This window comes from Podarcis raffonei, chromosome 4 (genome assembly GCF_027172205.1).
Source record: "Podarcis raffonei isolate rPodRaf1 chromosome 4, rPodRaf1.pri, whole genome shotgun sequence".
In the NCBI taxonomy this organism is placed as follows: domain Eukaryota; kingdom Metazoa; phylum Chordata; class Lepidosauria; order Squamata; family Lacertidae; genus Podarcis; species Podarcis raffonei.
Window position 1 is genome coordinate 73566709 of NC_070605.1, and position 24295 is coordinate 73591003.

The following is a 24295-nucleotide window of genomic DNA, read 5'->3' on the forward strand; positions in this document are numbered from 1 at the left end:
GGTGGAGAGTCAATGCTACATGGTGACAGAGTGGCAGATGAATCTGGTTTAATTTTTCCAAGGTGCTCCTCAACCCCCACTTGAAGAACATGAATGTGCTTTCACGCACAAACTGATAGGCCATGTGGTAGAGATCCATAGAATTATAGAATTGTAGAGTTGGAAGGGACCCAGAGGGTCATCTGGTCCAACCTCCCTGCAAGGTTCAACCAGAGAACTACTAACTCTTCTCCTTAAACAGGAATGGACTCCTATCAGCCCCGCCAGCATGGCTAATAGTCAGGAATGATGGGAGTTGTAGTCCAGCTGTCATGGATTCTACATCCGTGTTTTAGACAGATGAATGATATTTCGTGGCCAAAGCAGGTGTGTGATATTTTTCAGAAATGCTACACAGCCAAAACTGATATGCAATTGGTGGAGTTAAACAAGGAACCTAACGATTTTCATTTACTAGGAGACACTGGGCAACTGTCATGGCACAGCCACATGTTGTTCGGGAGGAAATCAGGAGGCAGGAAAAAACGCAGTTGTACAAGCCAAGAGGTTCCCGCCATCAGAACACTCTGATGGCAAATTCAGTTATCCAAGCCTAAAGAATTATGATCATACCTTGCTACATATATGGCTGATTCAGATATCCGAACAGCCGGAGTTTGCCCACTTCCTTACTTGTTTCTCCTTTGCTGGTTGACAACAGCCATTTTCGAGAAGCCATGGAGGGAGGGAGTGGGAAAAGGGATTGAACAAATCAGATTTTTTACTTTGTCTCCCTTTCACTGGTTGGTTGCAACCATTTTAGTAATAAACCATGGAGACAGAGAAAATAGAATTAGAAATGTTCCCCTAGGAATCCATGAATATTGTGAGCTCGTTATGTGAGCACTCGCCTAACAAATGATTTCCTGAGAACATATTGTGTTCAGAAAGCGGGACCTGCATGCATTTCAGTCTTTATTAGGAAAGAATCGATTTTCGTAGAAGAGAAGAAAACATTGTTTTTCTTGTTGTTAACAAAAAGGCCAATTTGGCAAAATACAAAATCTATATTAAATGTTTGGAGGTTATTTAGCTTGGCTTTTTGTGGCTGCCATCTTGTTGTAGCCGTCAGGAAAGAGATATGCACATGAATCTTTGACATTTTCTTCTTTCCTGCTCTTGATGAGTGCCTTTGAGAGTAACTGTTAGCCCGCATATGAATTTGGCGGGATTCCTTTCACCCCGAGGCCAGTGATCTGTTAAAAAGCATGAGGGGAAGGATATAAATATGACAACCCAAAATCCCCCATGTACCTTTGGTTATAAACTCAAAAAGTATCCACCCCCACCCCACAACAACAACAACCCGAAATGCTTGCCTGCATCTTAATATCATATGTAAGTATATAGGGGAATTGCATTTCTAAATGCAAAATGCACATATTTCACAGGAGAAGAAAACAAACAACAGCTTTTTATAGGTTTGCCCTGGCACCAAACACCTCTCTCTCCCACCCTGTTCTTTCATAGCTGTCTTCTACAGGCAACTGGGTCCACAGAACTCAGTACTGACACTCATTGGCAGGGTTTATCCAGGGTTTCAGATGGGAAGTGTTACCCAGCCCTACCTGCAGATGCTGAGGGCTGACCTGGAAAACCTTCTGCATGCAAGACAGATGCTCTCTCACCAAACTACAGCCCTTTCCCACATGTGTGTGGCCTCAAGTGCACTGGACCCTTTCGTATGCGCTGAAAACCATCCAATTACCTTGAAAATGTTGCCAGCTTTTGGCTGCCCTGACAGTGAGGCCTCATTCAATCCTTGGCTAGCAGATGTGACGTACAGCTCTGAATAATCATTTCCACCAAAACTGCAGGAAGTAGTTTCAGCAACAGGCAGCTTCACGGTCTGGAGACGTTTTCCTGTTAAAGTATACCAGTTTTTTCTTTTTTTGGGGGGTTATGCAGAGGATCAACGTGTGGCCCCCCACCCCACAATTTAGTGTTTGGAGCACAACTCGAAGGGCTGCCCCTTCCCCATAAAACTGGGCTTGCTTAGCATATTTGGAAGTAATTAAAGTAATAAGCATTACTATCTGAAGAACGTCCTATTAAAAAGATTGTAATGTCTAGGGTTATATAATTGTAGGATAGTCCTGCAAGAATCCTGACAGAATGGATCAATGCCAAAGCAGAGTAAATTTTGAATGCAAGTAACATTATCACTTTAAAACAAAACAAAGCAAAACCCTGAAATGGATGTATGCTCCAGAGTTGCAGCATAGACTTTGAAGAAGGTTTTTTTTTTTAATGCAAAAATAAGAAAGTAAACAAATAGGTTTATTGTATTGGTTGATTGAACAAAATAGCCTTACTGGGATTCCATCACATTTCAGCTGAATTTCTTCAACTGTTACACAGCATTCATATACTATTTATGTGAATTTATGATCGTTGCCGGTATGGAAGAGAAACTTTTGTAATGTGGAGAATACTGGACCATATTTTAGCCCAGTGTGGCCTACTATGGCTGTGTGTCCATTCTCTCCCACAATGCACTCAACTGTGTTTCCACTGCTGGGTTTTAAATCCTTGTTCACACACCATTATCCTAAATGCATATGCACCTTGCACTTTGTTACAAAATATTACGGTTTGATGCATTGTTTCTCAAGCCAACTTCACCCCAATTAGAGTCCTTAAGCTGCTCTCAGCATGTTGGCATAGGGTAAAAACATCCCCACCCTGGTCAACACCTCCTGGTTGTGTACACAGACGGAAATCAGAATCTGACACTAATGAAGCCACTCTGATGTGAACAGCTAGGGGGAATGTGAACACACCCTGTGACACAATGGCTCTTAAGCAAAGGGAGGTCTTTCCCAGCCCCTCCTACCTGATGCTTTTAATCAGAGATGCTAGGGATTGAACCCAGGGCAAACCAAATTCTCTGCCACTGCACTCAGTCCTCAGTTTTGAAAAAAACACGAATCTGCACTTTGGTTTATGTAGTTTTTACATTTGCTCAGTTCTTAAAACAAGAGCTGTTTTAGACACCAGGGGTTAATATGCCTTTTTGATTTCCCCTTGCACTCTTGGAGCTGCAGGCTGCCCCATTCATAGAAGCAGCTCCACATAAGCAAAGGTTCCCCAAAGAATCCTGGGAACTGTAGTTTGCCCCTCACTGAGCTACAATCCCCAGCACCCTTAAACTATAGTTCCCAGGCTTTGAATTATGGTGCACACACAGCTGAATGGATGCAATCCACAGACAGAGATATGTGAGCTGTTCATCACATCATTCGCTTTGAAAAACAACACTACAGGGTGCATGCTCTGGTTATCTCCCACTTGGACTACTGCAATGCGCTCTACGTGGGGCTACCTTTGAAGGTGACCCGGAAACTACAACTAATCTAGAACGCGGCAGCTAGACTGGTGACTGGGAGCGGCCGCCGAGACCATATAACACCGGTCTACATTGGCTCCCAGTACGTTTCCGAGCACAATTCAAAGTGTTGGTGCTGACCTTTAAAGCCCTAAACGGCCTCGGTCCAGTATATCTGAAGAAGCGTCTCCTCCCCCATCGTTCTGCCCGGACACAGGTCCAGCGCCGAGGGCCTTCTGGCGGTTCCCTCACTGCGAGAGGCCAAGATACAGGGAACCAGGCAGAGGGCCTTCTCGGTAGTGGCGCCCGCCCTGTAGAACGCCCTCCCATCAGATGTCAAAGCGATAAACATCTACCTGACATTCAGAAGACATCTGAAGGCAGCCCTGTTCAGGGAAGTTTTTAATATGTGACATTTTAGTATATTTTTCATCTTTGTTGGAAGCCGCCCAGAGTGGCTGGGGAAACCCAGCCAGATGGGCGGGGTACAAATAATAAATTATTATTATTATTATTGTATGCAACGTGTTGAGCATTAGGGCATTAAAAGGAGCATGCAACAAAGTCTTCCATGGGAGCCTGAAAGGACCCAAGAGGGATCATCGAGATTCTTTAATTAAGACTTTTCTTTCTTCCTCCCACCTTGCAACTGCTTACCTGTCTCGGGATCTATACGGATCACTCTTCCTCCATTGTAACAAGCCACCCAGAGCTTTCCATCAGAATCAATGCACATCCCATCAGGGATACTCTCTTCCTTTTCCATCTTGTAAACGCTCCTTCGGTTAGCTGCACAAAGAAGTTGATGCATATTATGGACTTAATCACACATTAAACGCTATGCCTTCCAAGTCAGCATTCCCCGCCCCACAAGATGTGGACCTGAGCTAAGAAAAACTACAAAAGGATCCATCCACAAAGTTGATAAAGGGTTACCACTGAAATGGCACTCCCTGGGGAAAGGAGAAGCCAAAAGTCTTCAGGCACAAACACCTAGAAGTGGTGTATCATTGATCCATTCTAGATTTCGGCCTCGGTCCTGTATACCTGAAGGAGCGTCTCCACCCCCATCGTTCAGCCCGGACACTGAGATCCAGCGCTGGGGCCTTCTGGCGGTTCCCTCATTGTGAGAAGTGAGGTTACAGGGAACCAGACAGAGGGCCTTCTCGGTAGTGGTGCCCACCCTGTGGAACACCCTCCCTTCAGATGTGAAGGAAATAAGCAGCTATCCTATCTTTAAAAGACATCTGAAGGGAAGTTTTTAATATTTAATGTTGTACTGTTTTTAACACTTGATTGGGAGCCACCCAGAGTGGCTGGGGAAACTCAGCCAGATGGGCGGGGTATAAATAATTTATTATTATTATTATTATTATTATTCCAGAAAGATTGTGTTATTAGTAAAAACAAACAAACAAACAAACACCTACCTCTAGGTCAGGCTTATATTATCCATATTAGTCTGTGCTACATATCTGAATATTATATAAATACTGTATGGCAGAATATAATCAAATGAGCTAAATGGACCAGTGGTCTGACTCAGTATACGAAGCTTTCTATCTTAATAGTCATGGCCCCAGTTTGCACATCTCATTAAACCAAACTACCACATTTTGCCTATCTAATGAATATACTTGTGGCTTAAACTTCTGTAACAGGTCATTTTAAAGCCACACAAGTTATGCCAAAACTGACTCGCAGCTACAGGTATTATTAGAACGATGCAGTGAGATATTCTTACAGTATAACAGGTACATATTTTTGCTCAGTGCTTGGCAGCAAAGCAACTGCACAGGGGGAAAAAGTTTTTATTTTAAGGATCTCGAAACAACAAAAGCAACCATACAGAGCTTTCCGGTTTGCAGGTCATAGTCGAAGGCATCCACCGAATACGAAAGGCTGTCGATGTAATAGAAGGTTTTGTGATCCAGTGACCAGTCCAAACCGTTGGAGATGTCCACTTTGTCAAAGTGTTTCACTACCGAGTGATCGGGAAGGAGGGTGTAGAGGGAACCTTGCTGCCTCTCTAGCACTGCTGGCCGAATCTCCTCTCCCATTGTTCCTGCAAGGACCACAACATTCAGGTTAATAGTATCCTAATAAGACAATAGACAGCCAAAGATGTGGCACCACAACAGTGGGTGGTCTCCTCTTTAATTCTTCCACCCAGTGAAGCTGAATGTTCAAAGATTCAGGACATAGGGTAGTGTTCAACTACATTTTACTCAGAGTAGCCTCACTGAAATTAAAGAATACACCACATCCACACCACACATTTCAAACACCACTATACCACTTCAAACAGTCGTGACTTCCCTCAAAGAGTTCTGTGAATTTAAGGGTGCTATAAGTTGTTAGGAAGGAGACCCCTACTGACCTTACAGGGCTCCAATTCCCAGAGTTCCCTGGGGAGAGGGATTGACTGTGAAACTACTCCAGGAATTGTAGCTCTGTGAAGGAAAGAGGGGTCTCCTAACAACCCCCAGTAGAAGAAAGTACGGTGCTATTTTTCTAGAAAAAGAGGTGCCAGAACAAAGTTCCGGAGTTCTGGCTGAAAAAAAGCCCTGCTTCTTCACATAGTGAGTAAACAACGGAATTGGCTCTGATAAGACAGTGATGGCCACCAACTTGGGTGACTATAAAAGAAAGAAAGAAAGAAAGAAAGAAAGAAAGAAAGAAAGAAAGAAAGAACCTTATCAGATAAAGTTATCAATGGCTCCTCGCTACAAAAAATGGATCCATTTGCTTCAAAGGCAGAAGTCAGGTTAAGTGACATGAAAACTGTGCTCTGAATTGTTAGGGATATTTATTTGTCAAAGCAAAGTAATCACATGGAACAAGAGAAACACTAAGCTGCAGCACAGAAGAAGCTGAGGGAAAGGAGAGAGGTGTGTGTTCAGTACAAGGTTCTGTGAACTGGGATTGATAGCTACTGTTGGGTGATACACAACGAAGGATCCTAATTCCTTAAGACAAATAAACGAGCTGGAAATCTTCAAGCATGGGACTGATGGCCATCCAAACCTACCTGCAAACAGTCTTCCTGCAGGATCCACTTTCCCATCATTGAACCGGTTATTGGATTTATCCAAGTCAACGTGCTTAATGGTGGTTACTGACTTATTTTTCCAGTTTAAAGCTGCAAACTGGGTTCCCAGGGTAATCATGTAATCGCCAGATTTGCGAAGACACACACAACTCACTGGAGCACCTGGAGTGGAAACCATGTTTTGGGGTGGGGGAGAAAAGAGAGTGAACCACTTGGACAACTTTTTATTGTTTTTCAAAGGCAGTAAATAAACACATACGTAAAATTGTTGTTGTTGTTGTTTAGTTGTGTCCGACTCTTCATGACCCCATGGACCAGAGCACGCCAGGCACTCCTGTCTTCCACTGCCTCCCGCAGTTTGGTCAAAATACGTAAAATACATAAAATTAAATATCCTTGTTCACAGCCACAACAAAGCCAAGTCTGACCCTCTGTCCATGACACTACACTGGAACTCAATACTTGGCTACTGTAGTGTAATTTATATGGAGTTGCCCAGTTTGGAAGCATCAGTTACAAAATGATGCACCAGAAACTTTTGCATAGCTAGAACGTAATCCTACTGTACAAAAGTTAAAAGTCCAATGATTTGAGGACCTCACTGCCCTGGTTATACTCAACCATGTTTCATATAGGCATCAACTGCATGTTGATATCTATTTGGACTTCTGGAGGGCTTATACTAACTTTAATTTAAGATTCATGTACTGATGGTCACTGCATCCACAATGCGAGCTGATGGAAGTTTCTTGCTATAATTTGTACATTTCTATCATCATTGCTGTTTTCCTCTTCTTTTTCATTGTTTTTGTTTCACCTTTTTTCTTTTTCTTCTCCTTGTTAAATTTGCAAATAAAACAATAGAACAGAATCCCTTGCTCTACCCAACACTAGCATGTGGCCCCCATAAGGTTGCCCTCTAGCGAATGTGGCCCTCAGGCTGGAAAATGTTTCCCACCAAAGTTGTAGGGCTTACCGTGAACCAAGTCAGCCTGCTGGTGTGTGCTGCTCTAATTGCACTGCACTGCACCGCTCCTCTCTTTTGAAAGCCGGAGGAAACAAAACAGTGGCCGGCAAACCATGAGTGCTGGTTCACATGTGGCACTAAGACAGATTCTGGTTTGTTTCCTCTCAGCTTTGGAAAGGAATGCATGGGGCAGTATGATTTGAGCAGTAGGCACCAGTATACCTGCCTATTCACAGTAAGCCAGTTTGGCTTATCATAATCTGTGAACTATGCAACAGACAGAGTTTGGTTTGTAGGCAAATTTCACACTTAATAGACAGCTGTCAGTGCCGGAACTGGTCCTTAGAGCTGTATGGGAAGGAATAGTTCCAAAAGTGTGGCTTATCCTACCACAAGTCAAAGGGAAAACCATACCTATGGCGCTTCTTCCTCCCATGTAGCTTGTAAAAGTCACACGATGCTCCTGCCAATCATCTAATTTTTAGATCATTCTGAAATATATATTCTACTGTGAAACTGTTTCTTACCTACAGAAACACTATGCAGTTCCTTGGTAAGGGAATTCCATCGGTAGACCTTTTTGTCGGTTATGTCCACAAAGAGAAGCGAACTTTCCTTTTCCTCCCAAACGGGTGATTCTCCAAGTTTGCAGTTGTGCTGCACAACGGACTCAACTTTTACAGAGGACATGGCCTTTGGGGAAGAGAAGCAGCAATCAAGGGAGGCAAAGGCTGTTTCCCTTCATTCCTACCTGGAGTCAAGTTAAGCTGAACTGGAACCAGATGTTAACTACTCTGCCCCACAGTCAAAACACACTTAACTTGAGCTGTTTTTAGCCCACTTTTTAGGCAAAAAGATTCCCAGAGCGGCTCTAAAATCACAAGGAAGAAAGTCTCTCACAATCCACAAAGGCATGATGATGGCACACAAAATAAAAGGGGAGGGGAAATGAAAAAGCAAGTTCAGGAACCTATTCTAAAAGTTATAAGCTAGTGGGACCTGGAGCCATTTGGACCCTTAGCCTCTCTTCAGAGCTATATTCCAGGCAAAGTGAGACTCTGCACAGGACCAATGCCTTGCAAATTTATGAAATGAATTGCCATAAGGTAAGGGTGGCTTTAAAATGGATTAGTCAAATTCACAAGGACAGGTCTAGCAATGGCTATTGGCAATGATGTAAATAAAACCAGGAATCTTTATGGCCCAGAAAGCTCTCATTGCTAGATACAAAGAACAAACAATAAAAGTTGTCCGAGTCCCTCATCTCCACCCTTCACTACTTGCAAGCATCCCAAAAACACCTTCCCAGAGGCTAAGCATCCATTCAGACTTTTCTGTCACAGACAGAAAGTTGAACGAAAGGACAAGACTTTGGAAGAGTGAAAGAAGCATTTTCAGAATTGTGTGTGTAAATGCTCAGAGTTGATGTCTATCAGGACTGAACAAATGCTGCTTGGCAACCCAAATTCAACCCACTGGCTATGCTCAATCAGAGGCCCACTATGTTCCTCGTTTTGGGAGCCTGCCTGAGATTACAAAAAATCAGGAGGGCTGTTGAGCAAGTGGCAGGATAAAATATACAGCTAGTGGGCTTTGCTCACCTTTTCGGATCACAAATTTTACAGCCTGCACAGTGTTGCCAAATATCACTCCTTCTAATATCAAGCTCAGGAAGTGAGAGCCAATAGAAATTGAGCCAAAACCTGACCCCTGGTAAATGAAGAGGGAGCTATCAACATGCTCAGGGCAACCCTGGGTATTCTGAGCAACAAAAAAAGAGGCAAACCATCGAAAGGATGGCCAATGAAGACAGCAGGAATCCCAGAATTTGCCTTTCAATTGAAAAGAAAAATGGGAAGCTGAGAGGGTGAGGAGTAAATGTGCTTGCTTGCATCCCATGGCTCACAAGTATGACAGGCTAGCAGGATCCCTGAGGAAAAGGACTTTTGGAACAGATGCACTCAACAATTTGTTACAGGCTCCACTTAACCACTAATGCCTGAACCCACAATGCACAGCAGCTTAGTGAAAGCCGCAATTATATTTTTCCTGCAGAGCAAAAGAAATTACATTTCTTGAGGCTGTAAGGTGCCTCAAGATTTTATTTCAGAGTTCCCCTAGCAAACCAGACATTAACAACTATAATTATTTCAAGAAAGCAACTCTTAAAAAAAAGAAAAAAAGACAATTGGGGCTGGGAGGAAAGACACAAGAAATAAGCATTCTTACAGAATCGAATAAGAAGTCCTGTTCGCAGTCAGCTCAGTCAAATCCCAGTCCAGCAGTGTGAACTACAACCGAGAAAAGTTCAGTTTCTAAAGGTGCTGCTTCATTCAGCTTTCTTGCTACTAGAGGCTAAGCCATCTACTCTTCCAAAAATACCCCACCGTCAGCAAACTTATAGCACCCAGCATTGCTAATCTTTAATGAGAACTCCTATCTTCACAGTCAAACATTAGCAAGTTGCTGCTGAGTATAGTTCTTTTCTGTGTGAGTGCACTAATAAGTAGGGCAAACATCAATAGCACATCATCAGCATTCTCCCCAGGAATGGAGGCAGGACAGACGAGGGGGATTCGGGTGGAGGAGAAAGCAAGATGCGTTGATGGTAGTGAAATACAGATATTCAACGCTAAACATGCAAAATAGTGAGGGTGTTTTAAGCGCAATAGTAACATTATACACCATGGAAGGCATGCAAAATGTGTTGCTGTTTTTTAAAAAAGAAATGAAGATGCATGCCCATTGTTACCAAGGAAAAAATGGCTACATGCAAATATATACAGAGTACACGTTTCAAAAAGTAGTTACACTAAAATCAATTATTGGTGGAGAACTTTTGAGCACAGCAGAAAGTACAAGGGAACTTTTAAAGCAAGATGTACCCTGTGCTACCAAGAATAAAATTATGACCACAGTCAGATGCATTAACTGGATTGTTATTTAATTTATTGTTTTAATCCGTGCTTTTTCCATTTTGTGCTGGCAACCACAGCACTTTTATCAAGCTTTTGAGTACTGGCACCTTGTTGTTGTTTTTTAATTTTAAAAACCCACTGGTTTTAATAGGGTTGTGATTTTGACTCCAATGACTTTGAGTGGAGGATATGGGATGTAAGTGGTTTTTTCATTTTTTTTATTAATAAACCTCTTCTGCTTCTGTGATCTCCCCACTCTCCCACAAAGATATCATGCCCAAGATGTTTATCTCGCCAAGCTTATACAGACAATTAAGGAAACATCTCTGTGTAATAGTCGACAGGCCTGATTTTAAAACACGAGGTAAAAAAATGGGAGTGCCAGTGTGGTGTAGTTGTTAAGAACTGGACCAGGAGACCAGGGTTCAAATCCAGACTCATGCATGAAGCTTAATGGATAACCCTGGATTCGTCCTGCTCCATCAGCCTACCTCAAAAGGTTGTTGTGAGGAAAAGATGGGGAGAGGAAGAACAATGTATTTATTTTTTAATTAAATTTGTATACCACCCTTCACCCAAATATTGCAGGGCGGTTTGCAAGGTAAAAACACAAAATGAGAACATGAAAGACATAACAAAAATCCGAAAACAAACCAATAACCCCACTCCCACAAACACATTTAAAAGGCCATAGAATGTTTTATCAGACAAGGGCCAGGTTAGAGAGAAACGTTTTCTTACAAAGTGTATCAAGTGTATCTGAAGAAGTGTGCATGCACACGAAAGCTCATACCAAGAACTAACTTAGTTGGTCTTTAAGGTGCTACTGGAAAGAATTTTTTTTTTTGTTTTGACTATGGCAGACCAACACGGCTACCTTTCTGTTACAAAAGATATGCAGCGAAGGCGTCCCTTGTGCTCATTCAACATTGCTAAATCAAAATTATCTGCAATGCTGATTTAGCTCGCTAGCTGAGCAAACGATCTGGGGAATTGCAGGATTTTAAAAAAGCAGATTCTCCCTACCCCACCCCGGCCTCCCCAGGTATGTTTGTGAATTCAGTGGAGATTATAATCTGGGTTGGTGCCTGCAGGCTAACAGAGAGAGCAAACAGATACAACGCGGGAGCGTCGAACTGAGCTAGATTTCGCAGAGTTCGGGGTCGCAGCGTTTTTTTAAGTAGCATTCCCAAGATATTCTTGAACCCGGATCCCGGGCAAATCGGAAAGCAGAGAGTTCGGATTCCTTTATCTGGGCCCTGTTTCTACATCGAGAAAAAGTCGCGCTCGCTCCCGGCAGCCACCACGAGATACTGAAAGAGGAAGGAAGGGGAACTCGGTGCCTGTTGATTTTTTTTACGCTTTAAGAGAGACTCACCAGCTTTTTTGCAGGGTGCAGATTCGGCGGGGGGCGGCTCTGCTCACGGCTGGCTTTGGGAAGCAGCGGCGAAAGAAGGCCCGGTTGGCACAGCCACCCCTTGCAAGCTTAGCTAACAAAACTTGTTCTCTCTCCCTTTTTTTTTGCATGCTTGCAAAACACTCTTCCGCCGCTGGCGTCCTTGGGCTAAAAACTGGAGCCTGATCCTCTGCTATAGGGAGGTGGGAAAGTAGGGAAGTTTAAAAAACAAAAGAGGCGGGAGCAGGAGAGAAAGAGACTAGGAAGGTGGCACAAGGTCTTTTAATATCTGGAAATGTGTGGGGCAAGCTTAGCCCCCCTGAAGCTGTTTTGAGCTTCAGGAGGCAGAGCTTCAATGCAGAGCCATAGTTTAAAAAAAAAAAGGAGGAAAGTAATATTCTGGCAGAGACATCACCTTGCCAACAAAGGTCCGTATAGTTAAAGCCATGGTTTTCCCAGTAGTGATGTATGGAAGTGAGAGCTGGACCATAAAGAAGGCTGATCGCCGAAGAATTGATGCTTTTGAATTATGGCGCTGGAGGAGACTCTTGAGAGTCCCATGGACTGCAAGAAGATCAAACCTCTCCATTCTGAAGGAAATCAGCCCTGAGTGCTCACTGGAAGGACAGATCCTGAAGCTGAGGCTCCAATACTTTGGCCGCCTCATGAGAAGAGAAGACTCCCTGGAAAAGACCCTGATGTTGGGAAAGATGGAGGGCACAAGGAGAAGGGGACGACAGAGGATGAGATGGTTGGACAGTGTCCTCGAAGCCACCAGCATGAGTTTGACCAAACTGCGGGAGGCAGTGGAAGACAGGAGTGCCTGGCGTGCTCTGGTCCATGGGGTCACGAAGAATCGGACACGACTAAACGACAACAATATTCTGGCTTTATCACTGGGCTCCGTGGATTGTAGCTGGAAAATGCATCATCATCATCACCACTTATTATTTATACCCCGCCCACTCTGAGTGGCTCCCAACAGAATATTAAAAACACAATAAAACATCAAACATTAAAAACTTCCCTAAACCAGCGTTCAGTAATGTGAGCCCACAATACACACACTTTTCCAGGCTCTTTTTCAACTCTTAGGTCACTTGAGAATGGGAAAGGAGGAAGATGAATAAAAATATTAAAATTACCTTGCCGGAACATTTGTGCATTCCCGCTGGCCTTCACGCAAAAGGTTGTGACTTTGTAATTCAGGTGGTTGTTGTATTTTATCTTCATAAGCTGCGCACACGCCATACACTGTGGTAGGTTAGGGCAGAAGAGAAGCGACTAGGCCAAAGTTGTAATTTCTAGGCCAAAGGGAGCTTTGAACCTAGGCATTTCCTGTCAGACACAACGTAACCTCGCATAACAAGCCGGTTATTATTTATCCGCATACTGCAAAAGGGGGAGCCAAGATGGAGAGCATTTTGCATGAAGTTGCCGCGTTGTGACAGATTTGCGCTCGATCCAAAGCTCATGCTATTCACTATTGCGCTACTGCAGGATCCCATCTCTTCCTTGACAGGTTTGGGAGGTTTAGGGCACTGCTTCATTTGAATCCTATCCCTCAAGGCCTGGTGCATACTAGTTAATGGTGGGCAAAAGCAGGGATGGGGGGGGGGATCTTCTGTCAGCCAGAGGGCCATTTTCCTGCTCAGGTAGCCTTCTGCAGCCCACATACCTGCCAGGCATCCTAGATGCAAAAGTAGGCAGTCATGGATGTGACTCATCTTTGTGCTCTAGCTCTACGGAAGTCAAGAGGTTTACTACACACAACACACACACCACATTTCCCTTCCAGGTAAGCAAGAGACAATATCACTGGTTCAAGGATAAGTTCCAGTCAGACAAAACTCTCAAGGATTTGCCCCACGCAAAATAGAGACGCTTAGAGTGCTGCAGTTGCACCCAGAGCCAAGGTTCCCCTATCCCTGGGCTAGGACATTTAGACCAAGTGGCATGTTAATTTTAAAAATCGCAACCATTAAGGTAAATACCACTGCATTTTATTTCTTCCATCTGTGAGCTGTATGCTGGTGGGCACCCTATATAATTTCAGCAATGAATGAACTATACAAAAATGAGGATGTTCCGCGTTTACTTCGATTCTGTGTTGCTCAAGAGTGCAAGTGAAAACAATAAATGTCCCATTAATGCTCCAATGAACTACACCACAATGGCAATTTGCCCTCCACCATGCCCAGCTGTCTAGAACTTTGATCTCTCTAGTTAAAACTATTGTAATACTACACGCTTCTCTTGTGGGTTCTTTCCACAGGTAGATAAGGGAGAGGTCATGGAAGAGTTAATAATTACCTTTAAGCATGAACTATGACTTAAAAGCTATCTTGCATGCAAAAACGTAACATCCATGTATTACAAAACTAAAGTTAAAATTACAGAACTGTTGTGACATAGCTAAAAACGGCAAGAACTGAACATGGTCGTTTGATGTAGAAAGCCATGAGAGAAGCTTGCAGAGCAAGAATGCCTGGATTTCTTTTGTAGGGGGAAGCAATATCTGTTTATGCATGCTTGAGCAATTATTTATTGTGGACCACAGCAAGGAAGTTTTGTGGCAGAGTTGTGACATTCTTACTCTAACAACCCCAGCATCGCCACTATGTTATCTGCAATTCAGGTAACATATCAAACATCTGATGATGCATCTTCTATTGATCATTTTAAATGTTTCCAATTTTTTGATATACCATTTAGCGGAAGAAACAACACTTCATTTCCAAGAAGTGAAATAAAAATGCAGTAAGTAAGATAGTGTTGTTCCTGTAGGACCTTGTTTTTTTAAACACGCACCCATAAGTCCATAAGCCTGTGGGGTGGGGCCTATTACAACAATTTATGCAACTAACATACCAGGACAAATTGAAATTTGAAATGACGGGGCCTTAACTGCCCTGTTTGTTTGTTTAAACAGCCTTTTTGCTGTCACTACTAAACAACTGCGAGTAAAGAGATCATGCTCCATTTTCTTCCCAGTCACCGTAAAATAAAACGTTCTCCCCCCCCTCCTCAATTTACTTCACTTCTGGCTCAGTTGAGCGTTCTAGTGTTTATATTTCACTCCCCATCATTCCTTCAATCTCTGATGGGTCAGACCTGCTTCTGCTTAGTGTAGCTAAAATGGCATCAACACAGAAAGGTGGTTCAATCTTATTTATTTAATTTAATCCTGCCCTTCTTCTCAAAGGAGTACAGGACTGCAAAGAAACAACAAAACACGTCTTAGGAACAAAAAATTATTTAGGGCAAGGGATATCTTACTTGACACCCTCCAGATGTTGTGGGAGCTCAACTCCCATTGGCCCTAGGCAGTATGATCAGTGGCCAAGGATGATGGGAGCTGTGGCCAAACAATACCTAGAGCTTGATTTTTGTTGCCCATGAGATACGGAATGCCTTTGCAACAAGACATCTAATCTCTTGTCCTTCATCCATGATGTAGGGAGCTGGATTGGCAAACAATTGCTCCATTCTAAACAAAGTTAATAAGACTTCCAAGAGCAACTGCCCCGTTGTCAAAGAAATCATACTAAATGCAAATTAGCTTAAGATGCTATCTTATTTACGTTGGAATAACTTTTCATTGTAAGATGGTATCTTATGAAACAAGATTTGAACAAGCTTACCTGGTCAATCTCACAACCGAAATAAGGAAGCCAAGTGCTGCCTTTTTATTGCTGTCCTTATTTCTGTATGTAGATTATATTTTTAAAGGGAAAATGCTGCATTGATCAATTACACATCAGTCTGTGTGCAAGTTCAAAAATCAGATCTGTTGGTTGTGTTGGATAAAGAACCTTACCTGAATACATTATGGTAAACTTCAGGTCCATTTCAGCCTATTTGTTTGCAGCCACAATTCAGAGTCCTAGTGATTACCTAATAAAGCCCCCTCAAATGGCTTGGGACCAGTTTATCTCCTTCTGCATGAACCTGCTTGTGTCTGCATTCAGCAACTGAAGTCCTGCCCTGTACTCCACCACTTTTGGAGATGTACCGGTACTTAGTGGCGATATGTGAAAAGGGCCTTTTTGTCAGGGACTCCCAAAATGTGGAACTCCTCATTCCTCTTAAAGAGGTTCTGTTGGCCCTCTCTTGAGTTTCAGGAGTGTACCAAATCCATTTCTTTAATTACACCCTGCCTTCAAATCTGTTTTAACCTCCTGCTATCGTGATATTATTTTGTTATATGACCCTCTTCTGCTGTTGCTGTAACAATTTAACTGATGATTTGTTTCATGTTATTTTTATTGTAGCTTTTAATCTGGGAAGCAAAAGAGGTTTTTAAAATAAATAAGATTCCATTATAGCAGAACAGATTCCAGCAAATATTGACACAGATATTTAAGGGCTGCCATGTTAACTATTTGAAAGCTGTTCAAATGAATTAATTCCATCTAATAAAACAGGATCCCTGACTCAGCAACTTATAAAAATATGTTTTACTAAAACTGCAGATAGCAAGAATTATCTAAAGAGGCATGTTTCCGCATATGAAGAGAAGCCTTTTCTAAGGCTTTATATAAACATGTGCACATTATCAAAAAATAAAGTCCTTTGTGCCTCAGAGCTGTTGTTTTACACATGTTCTAATTTAATTAATTTATCAACCTATTACCTTAACACATATTATTAATCTACTAAAATTACTTAAATCATGTTGAAGCCCTACGAATACCAAATTCACACACTGCCAACATCCTACATGGAATGTATGCATGTAGTCTGTCCCGTGTGAAGACTGTGTGAGCATTGCATGTTCCTAAGGAAATCTACAAATCTGTAGATCATCTCCTGTGCTTTTCAAGGCAAGAACTGGATAATGTCCTTTAGGGGGTTAAGTATAGTAATCAAGGAACTCTTAAGGACCAAAATATTACAGCCTTCAAAAGATCACAACAAAGAAGGTATAATTAGCAATTTCATAATTTAATGAAAAAAGTATCGTAAAAAGGGGACGTCTGAAAAAGACATCCATTTGTGAAAAATCTCATTCATATATATATATATATATATATATATATATATATATATATATATATGGGAAACAAATTAGGTTAAGAGGTAATACTTCAAAGTTAGCCACTGAACACATTGTAAAAACTAGCACATATATTTTGGAGACAGATACTTGAAAGCTATATAGCCAAAGGCTCCTCCTCCATGTATCTATTAAAATCATGTAAAATTAAACAAAAACAAAATTACTATCGCCTGAACTGATATATTTTAGTCATCACCTTTAAATTAGCAAAACTGAGGAGTCTTGCTGAAGCACCATTTCCTACCCTTTATATTGTTCTCATGCCACTAGTCATGAAACACAATTGTTGTTCCCCCCACGTCAGATCAATGAAGTAATTGTTCCCATTTTCAACTCTTATTTACTTCATGACCAGGAAACAACGTTAACAATAAATATGAAAAACTAGAACCAATGTATAGAGAGGTGAACATTTTCAGCACCGTTCTGAATGGCTGACAACATAAAGGCCAACCATTTTTTCAACAAAAGACTAACCTTTTTTTAAAAAAAGGTACTATATATTTACATGAAAGAAAATGCCTTAAAAATAGATCTATGGAAAAAAAGACAAATTACACAAACATACCATAGAAATGAGTAAACAAAGCAAACTTTTAAGAATGCCTAAAGCAAAGAATGTGAAACTGTCAAATTTCTTTTATTTCCTTCAGGAATATCTCATTGTGAATCCCTTCTTCACAACTAAAAGTAGATTAAGGCTTTCAAGAAAAATGTGGCTCTTTATTTGTTTTCGCTGCACCGTTTATTATTAGATTTAAATTTACCCCAGTTCCTTTTACTTCACATTATGGAATTTTATTAATTAAAGCAAACTGTAACAATTTCATTAGTCAAATTATTATTGGATGCTGAAGCCAATTTTTTCCTAATTAAAGATCAATGGTACGCCGTAATATAGAGTAATTTCTTTGACACCATTGCCACATATTACGAAGCGTTTTTGTTTTTTAAAAAAGTAAATCTAATTAGGCAATAAAGTGGCCTAAGCAATTCCAAAGCTTTTTTGGCAAACAAAAATATTTTCATTTGCTGTGTCTGACTATATTTAAACTTGGAAACCAAAACAATGTATTCACCAATTTTGTCTCAGAAATCGGACAAAGTATTTGATAGCTGAGCGGCGGCGGGGAGTGTGTATTTGTGTTGGGATGGGAGGAATGGATGTAATGTTGTGGGATCGAGGTTTTAAAAAGCCTTCTGAGTTCACAAAGGAGAATCTGGCATCACCGGTGATTGCCTGAATAGGTTTAAAGATTACATACTTCTAGTATTAAACACTATCCACATATCAGCCATTTGTATCGGCTGGCTGGATAAAATATTTTGCAAGTGCAACCCACAACAAACTACTATGTACACGAGGATTAAAAAATAAAATAAAAAAATACTAGAAGTTAAGAGAGTATTTACACAATAAAAGCAAGCTGCAATAGCAAAGGAAAACACAACTTTTATCAAGGGCACACTATGAGGAGAAAGGGGGGAAATCTAGAGATCAGTGTGTTTGGCAGCATCGACTGTGGAGTCTGTAAACCTTACTCAGCAGGCTATGAGAAACCCTTGTATCTGGATCCTATGCGTGTTTACTTGGAACCAAGTCCCACACAGTTAGAATGAACCTTGTTTCCGAGCCTTCAGAATCATACCACCTGTTCTGAAATTGGCTGAGAACATGATTTCTGTCTAGTAGTCATATGTCCCAATCCAGACCAAAACAAACAAACAAAAACAATTAAGCAAGCACCATTATTTCAAAATACAGTTTTGCCTTTTAAATTCCTTCCAAAAAAAAAAAGGGGTAAGAGATTGCTTAAGTGTTCTCATGAAGAGATATTATACTGAAGTTGCAGCAAGAATCGCCTGCTCCATCTTCTTGCAGATTGTCACAGAAGGATGGGCTTTTTGGAATACCTGTCCACTGGTACAAAGCCGAACACAATACATTTCCGTAGACCGGGGAAGTGGATATATAAAACTATTTCTGCAAGTGATATTTAAAGTAACCTTTACTTATATAGCACTTATAGGAAAAAACCCCAATTAACAATCTTTTCAAAAAAGGGTAAACCAATTCGCCACTTAAAAAAAGCAAGTTCGTCATTTGCTCACAGATCCTACACTGTAACCTGCAGATTTCCTAAGGTTTGCATCAATAATCTTGGACATACGAAGGCTGAGCTATTCCCATTATCCGGGGTTTCTAATCACCTTTGTACTGAACTGTGAGAAATCAAATTCCTTTTACTTCTACTATGACAATCTCTATTAAAGTCTTTACTTGGGACCTCTCTCTCTGAGCTGCTTTTTCTCAGTCTTATCTGTCCTTTATTCTCATCGCTTTCAGCTTCAGAGTCACTGAGTTCCAAATCGGGACAATACCCATCATTGTCCTGGTACGGGGCACTCCCCATCTGATATTCAAGAGTTTGCTTGCCCCACGAACGCTCTCTCATCGACAGCCTTCTTGAGGGCTTTTCACAGCATCTGAGATCTTCCGTGGTCCTCACCAAACTGTTGGTCGCTTCTTTGAAGGACCTGCTAAAGTGTTCTATTGTTGATTTCCTGAAGCTGCTCTGGCTAGCCAAGTGGGCAGAGAGCACAGACTGCTGCTCGTATGTCGTTTGGCTAGAGCTGTCTCGCTGAGTGACATCCCCAACTCTGCCCATTAAGCCATTAGACTTTGCTAGATTAGAGTGCTGCTGAATTTTCCCGTTCCCAATGGAGGACTGTCCATGCAATGCAGCTTGAAGTGCTAAGGGTTTGCCAGACGACTGTCCGCGATGGAAGTCAGATGTATGTGCAGGTCCAGAATTCTTTGCTGCTTCGTTCCTAGACTTCACCATCCCTCCCAGCAAGCCATTGCTCCTGTTCTCATGCTGAAACCTCGAGTAGGCTTTCATATTTGAAACAAAAGTCTCTTTGGATACTGGAATACCCTTTTTGCTGTAAACCACGACGTTGTTGTCAGGAGAAAGTGGTTTACCAGATTTCAATTTATTTTTGCAATCACCTAATGTTGATTTTGGCATCTTAAGCTTCAAGGTGATTCTAGGAGGTGGATAAAACAGCGTGTTTTCCAGTGCACTTGTCAGAGAATGGCCTATACAGAAAAATAAAAGGGTGTGTATTTAAGAGGCAGATTTCATCATGCAAATGTATGCAGCACATCTTCAAAGAACTTAACAGAATCATAGAGTTGGAAGGGACCCTGCGGATCACCCACTCCAACCTTGCAATTCAGGAATATGCACCTATTAGAACTATTTAAATGTAGCAACCTATAAGTTTATAATATGATTTGCAATTAAGGAAAGTTCCTTTTTCCATGTTTCCTTGATAACAGATTCAAGAAAGCGTTAAAAAATTATATTCTACTAGATATTTCTTGAATGCCTGGTGACATACTAAGGCTCTATCTAGCCTTCCCAGAATAGAGGAGCATAAAATTTTAAGAACATAGTAGTAAGAAAACACTACTAAGTTTGTAGTATTTGCATATTCTAGTGTATTCTTCTTACTCATGTCTAGAACACAACTTACAAATTTACTGCAGTGTAAACAAATGCATTAATAAAAAGTTATACCATATAGATAGCCCATAAGATATATTTCTGGAATAGCTGAAAGGGGATTTTACAATTAACAATCCTAGAAAAGCATGTTTAAAAAGGCTCAGGAAGCTATCAACACATAGCAAAGATCTAAAGTAGACATGGTCATATTGGGACAATCGCATCTCATCTTATTAAGCCAAGTTACACACAAGTGTTTTGCCTGCACATACAGAGACCCTTTGTGCCACACTGCAATCAGACCAGGAAGTCTGCAATTACCCATACCATGTTTTCTTGCTATGCCCTAATCAGGAAACTATGGTTATCAACTTCCGAATATGCCAGGATATTAAACCATAGTCCAAGCTCGTGTAATACTCCAATTTGTTCTCAATATGGTATCTAAAGTTTCCTGTTTGGACAAAACAGGAAACTATGGTCAATTACTTCCTGACTTAATCACTGCTTACACAAATAAGGAAAGGGGGATTGCATGTGTAAGTAAAAAGGTTCATGCATATATTTGTTTAAAAAGCTCAGATATGATCATCTGAACCAGGATTGTTTTGCATTCCTTACCTGCAGCAATTTCCTGATTGATAAGCTGGACTTGCAAATTGAAAACCTGCTCATGTGCTTTGCTGTGAGAAAGTTTTAACTTCTCTCTTCTGCTTACCATGTAGCAAAGATTTCTTACCTACAGAGAAAAAACAAAAGAAAAAAAATCCCCCCTATTAAAAACCTTTAAACAGATTTTCCAGAAGTACTGAAGTCAGTGGAAAACAGTGGGGTATAAACATATAGTAATAGCAATACTTGGGATAATATTCAATGATAAATTACAATATTACAACCCCCCCATTTATGTGGGGGTTGCGTTCTGAGCCATTGAGCACTTGCATGAAATTGGAAACCCATTGAAAGACAGCAAACACCCCGTTCTGCCCTTTTAGTTTCAGTGACGTCTTTATGATTGCAGTGAACTACTTCCAGGTTTGGCACTGTGTGTGTGCGCGCGATGGCACACATATTGGTCGTGCCTAAAACTGGAGTTTCCTGTATTTAGAATCTGTATACTCAAATGATCTGCATGTTTTATTATTCATATTGCAGTGTTAACACTTAACCTCTTTCTCCGATATGCCTTCGATATCCTCAACGTTAACTCTAGTCCCTTCTGAACCACCCACCTGCAAAACATTCTTGGGTGCTTTTTAAAATTCACAATGAAAAGGTTTTCAGGTGGCTATTGGCTTCCCGGGCTGGGCTAGTCTCCCCATTTAGCAGGTAGAAGGTTCCTAAAGCCACAGCTGTATACCGTATTTTTTGCTCTATAAGACTCACTATTTCCCTCCTAAAAAGTAAAGGGAAATGTGTGTGCGTCTTATGGAGCGAATGCAGGCTGCGCAGCTATCACAGAAGCCAGAATAGCAAGAGGGATTGCTGCTTTCACTGCGCAGTGATCCCTCTTGCTGTTCTTGCTGTTCTGAGATCCAAAAATTTTTTCCCTTGTTTTCCTTCTCCAAAAACTAGGTGCGTCTTGTGGTCTGGTGCGTCTTATGGAGCGAAAAATACGGTAATTAGGATGATGCCTGCGGAGGATCCTTAATAGGCTCTACTGTAGCCTCCTTACTAGAGTCGATATTATGGCCCCATCAGTAATGCTGACCCCATCTCAAGCATGCAAATGAGTTAATGGGCACAGCACCGGCAGAATCAGCCTCCTCCGACTGTAAATTGCAAACAGTGTTGTAATGAAGGAGAAACCTCATCGTGACACTTGAGGAAAGCAACCTGGTGACTGCTCCAGAAGAACAGCCATGCACAGCATCAGCCTCCACACAGCATCAGCTGACATATGGGCCACACAGCAGGGTAGCATGGCACACCACAAGTCGTAGGATGAACCCAGAATCTGGCGGATCCTACTTCTACTTAGCTTCTTGTCATTCCTGTTTCTTCTTTCCACCAGCCTCCATTATGTACTTACTTACTTGATTTCTTACCCACTGTTCCTCATAGGGCCCCAGGGAGGGTTACAACAATACAATATACAATTATAAAAAAAATGATAAAAACAGATGTGGTAATAAAAACAAGTAAAGCCGTTCCAGACAGAACAGAACATTATCGATTTAGCAGAAGAGATGGGTTGCCTGAACTGCCAAGGTCAGGACTAAGAGGTGCATTTTCAGCATACAGCAAAAATACTATATAATGAAGAGCTGCCGCAGGAAAGGGAAAAAGCCCTTTCCCGCGCCACCATTCCCTGCACTTCTGAAGGCGGAAGTACTACCAAGACAGTGCCCTTTGCCAAATTTTAACACCCAAGGTGGTTCCAGCTGTTCTTCCCAATCCCTGCTGCAATGAACTACTTCTTCCTTTATAAGGGTATTTTTCGTCACTTTCCCCCCTTCTCCTCCTTACCCTCTCTAGATCCTGCCTCAAATGCATGAACATCCTCATTCGAGTATGAATGCTATCTTCTTTTGGCTGAACCAAGCCGTTTTCCTCATCCTCCCTGGGAGGAAATAATGGTTTATTAAAGTTACTTTTCCGTTTTAGTTTCCAGTAATTATAGATCAAGTCCACAGTGAGTTTAGGGAGGCCGAGTTCTGCTGCGACGTCATCAATCCTCACTAGGGAGTAGAACTCCTCCTCCAGCTCCCGAAGCTTCTGAGCACGCAAACTGGTTTTCTCGCTCTCGGTCTGCTTCTGGTCTGCTGTGCTCTTGGGATTAACGTCTGCGTCGGGCATCAAGCTCTGCTTGGTTTTGCTATGCTTTAGACAGTACGACTTGAACTTGACTTCATCGCCATCGTCCAGGATTGTTTTCATCTCCAGGCTATGCTCAAAGGCACACGTGACATGAAAGGCAGTAATGCAGCTCTTCACAGAGCACTGTTGAGTGAAGGAAACCGCCACCAGTTAAAACAAGCATCAGAGGAAGAAAACCAGCCAATGAAAGCTTAGAAAGTATCACAGGCCTTTACATGTATGCACAGAGTTTCATAGGCGGTATTCAGAAGACACAGCTTCATAGTTTATTCACGAGTTAGAAGTCTAAATGGTAACCTTCAGACACAACAAGAAAAACAAGCAAATTCTGTTCCACTAAAGATTCTTAAGAAATACAGGTTATAAAATGTAAAATATTGATGTTTAAGTACTTTTATCTTAAGAGTTACAAGCTATGCATATACACTTTCAGAAGAGGCAACACACGCCGTTAATGAAAAACAGCCTATTCAATCATTTGTTTCTTCTGTATAAGCTCCAGCATTCCAACGCCATGGGCAATGCTTGGTTCACGGTAAAGCCTTAGCAGCAATTTGGCATAATGGCTGTGTTTTGAAATCACATTAAGCCATAGGTAATGTTTAACTATGGCTTTACATGACCGAGCAGTATGCTCCCGCAAGCTAATCAAGTCCCCACATTGCTCTTTCCCCATTCCTGGCTGCACCATGGCGGGAGCAAAAAACCACATGCCTTGGCTTCATATGCAATCCAAATCTGGGCTCGTGGTTTGTTTCCCCAAAACAAACCATGAGCAGTAAACAAATAACAAAGTTTGGTTATCACTTGATAAGTAAAGTTGCTTGCGGTTTGTGGCCAGTTGTGAGGGAAAGTGGACTGGAAACTTTGAGCAGTGTGCACTGCTCGTCCACATTAAACCACATATTAAACCTAACTATGGTTTAACATGATGTGCAAAGCAAGATAACTCGACTTCTGCAAAAACTGTTTAACTAAAGTTTAGCCACCACACTAGCTAAGTAAGTAGCAGGGTGAGATAGAGGACCCACAGCTTCATGACAGATACACAATTCAAGTAATAATGCAAGCATTTGTATAGAGCTTGCATTATTACAGTGGTACCTCGGGTTAAGAACTTAATTCGTTCTGGAGGTCTGTTCTTAACCTGAAACTGTTCTTAACCTGAGGTACCATATTAGCTAATGGGGCCTCCCGC

General features: G+C 41.6%; 2 protein-coding genes across 4 annotated transcripts in view; both read right to left on the reverse strand.

Moving 5' to 3' along the window:
* Positions 1-937: 937 nt before the first annotated feature.
* LOC128411726 (regucalcin-like) lies at positions 938-11820 on the reverse strand. Of its 2 annotated transcripts, none has more exons than XM_053384089.1 (7): positions 11683-11820; positions 7914-8079; positions 6399-6581; positions 5217-5432; positions 4025-4156; positions 1748-1902; positions 938-1235 (listed from the first exon to the last, which is right to left on the reverse strand). In XM_053384089.1, the coding sequence occupies exons 2-7, from the start codon at positions 8074-8076 to the stop codon at positions 1185-1187; spliced, it is 900 nt and encodes a 299-aa protein (XP_053240064.1). In that variant the 5' UTR covers positions 8077-8079; positions 11683-11820; the 3' UTR covers positions 938-1184. The 2 variants fall into 2 exon arrangements, with proteins under 2 accessions (XP_053240064.1, XP_053240063.1); XM_053384088.1 differs by lacking the exon at positions 11683-11820 and adding an exon at positions 9616-9769.
* A 6933-nt stretch (positions 11821-18753) lies between these two features.
* Positions 18754-24295, reverse strand: part of JADE3 (jade family PHD finger 3) — a 34324-nt gene continuing 28782 nt past the window's right edge. For both annotated transcript variants that reach the window (XM_053384094.1, XM_053384093.1), the window contains exons 9-11: positions 22747-23220; positions 20899-21016; positions 18754-19865 (exon numbers count right to left, since the gene is read on the reverse strand). In XM_053384094.1, the coding sequence (XP_053240069.1) occupies positions 18970-19865; positions 20899-21016; positions 22747-23220 (1488 nt within the window). In that variant the 3' untranslated portion in view covers positions 18754-18969. The remainder of the gene's footprint in view (positions 19866-20898; positions 21017-22746; positions 23221-24295) is intronic.

Excerpts from the sequence above, each read along its gene's own strand:
- LOC128411726 (XM_053384089.1), bottom strand. The coding sequence starts at position 8,076 with ATGTCCTCTGTAAAAGTTGAGTCCGTTGTGCAGCACAACTGCAAACTT. Across the intron at positions 6,582-7,913 it reads ACTGCATAGTGTTTCTGTAG|GTGCTCCAGTGAGTTGTGTG; the intron begins GTAAGAAACAGT and ends TTTCCACTCCAG. Across the intron at positions 4,157-5,216 it reads CCTGCAAACCGGAAAGCTCT|CTAACCGAAGGAGCGTTTAC; the intron begins GTATGGTTGCTT and ends TTCTTTGTGCAG.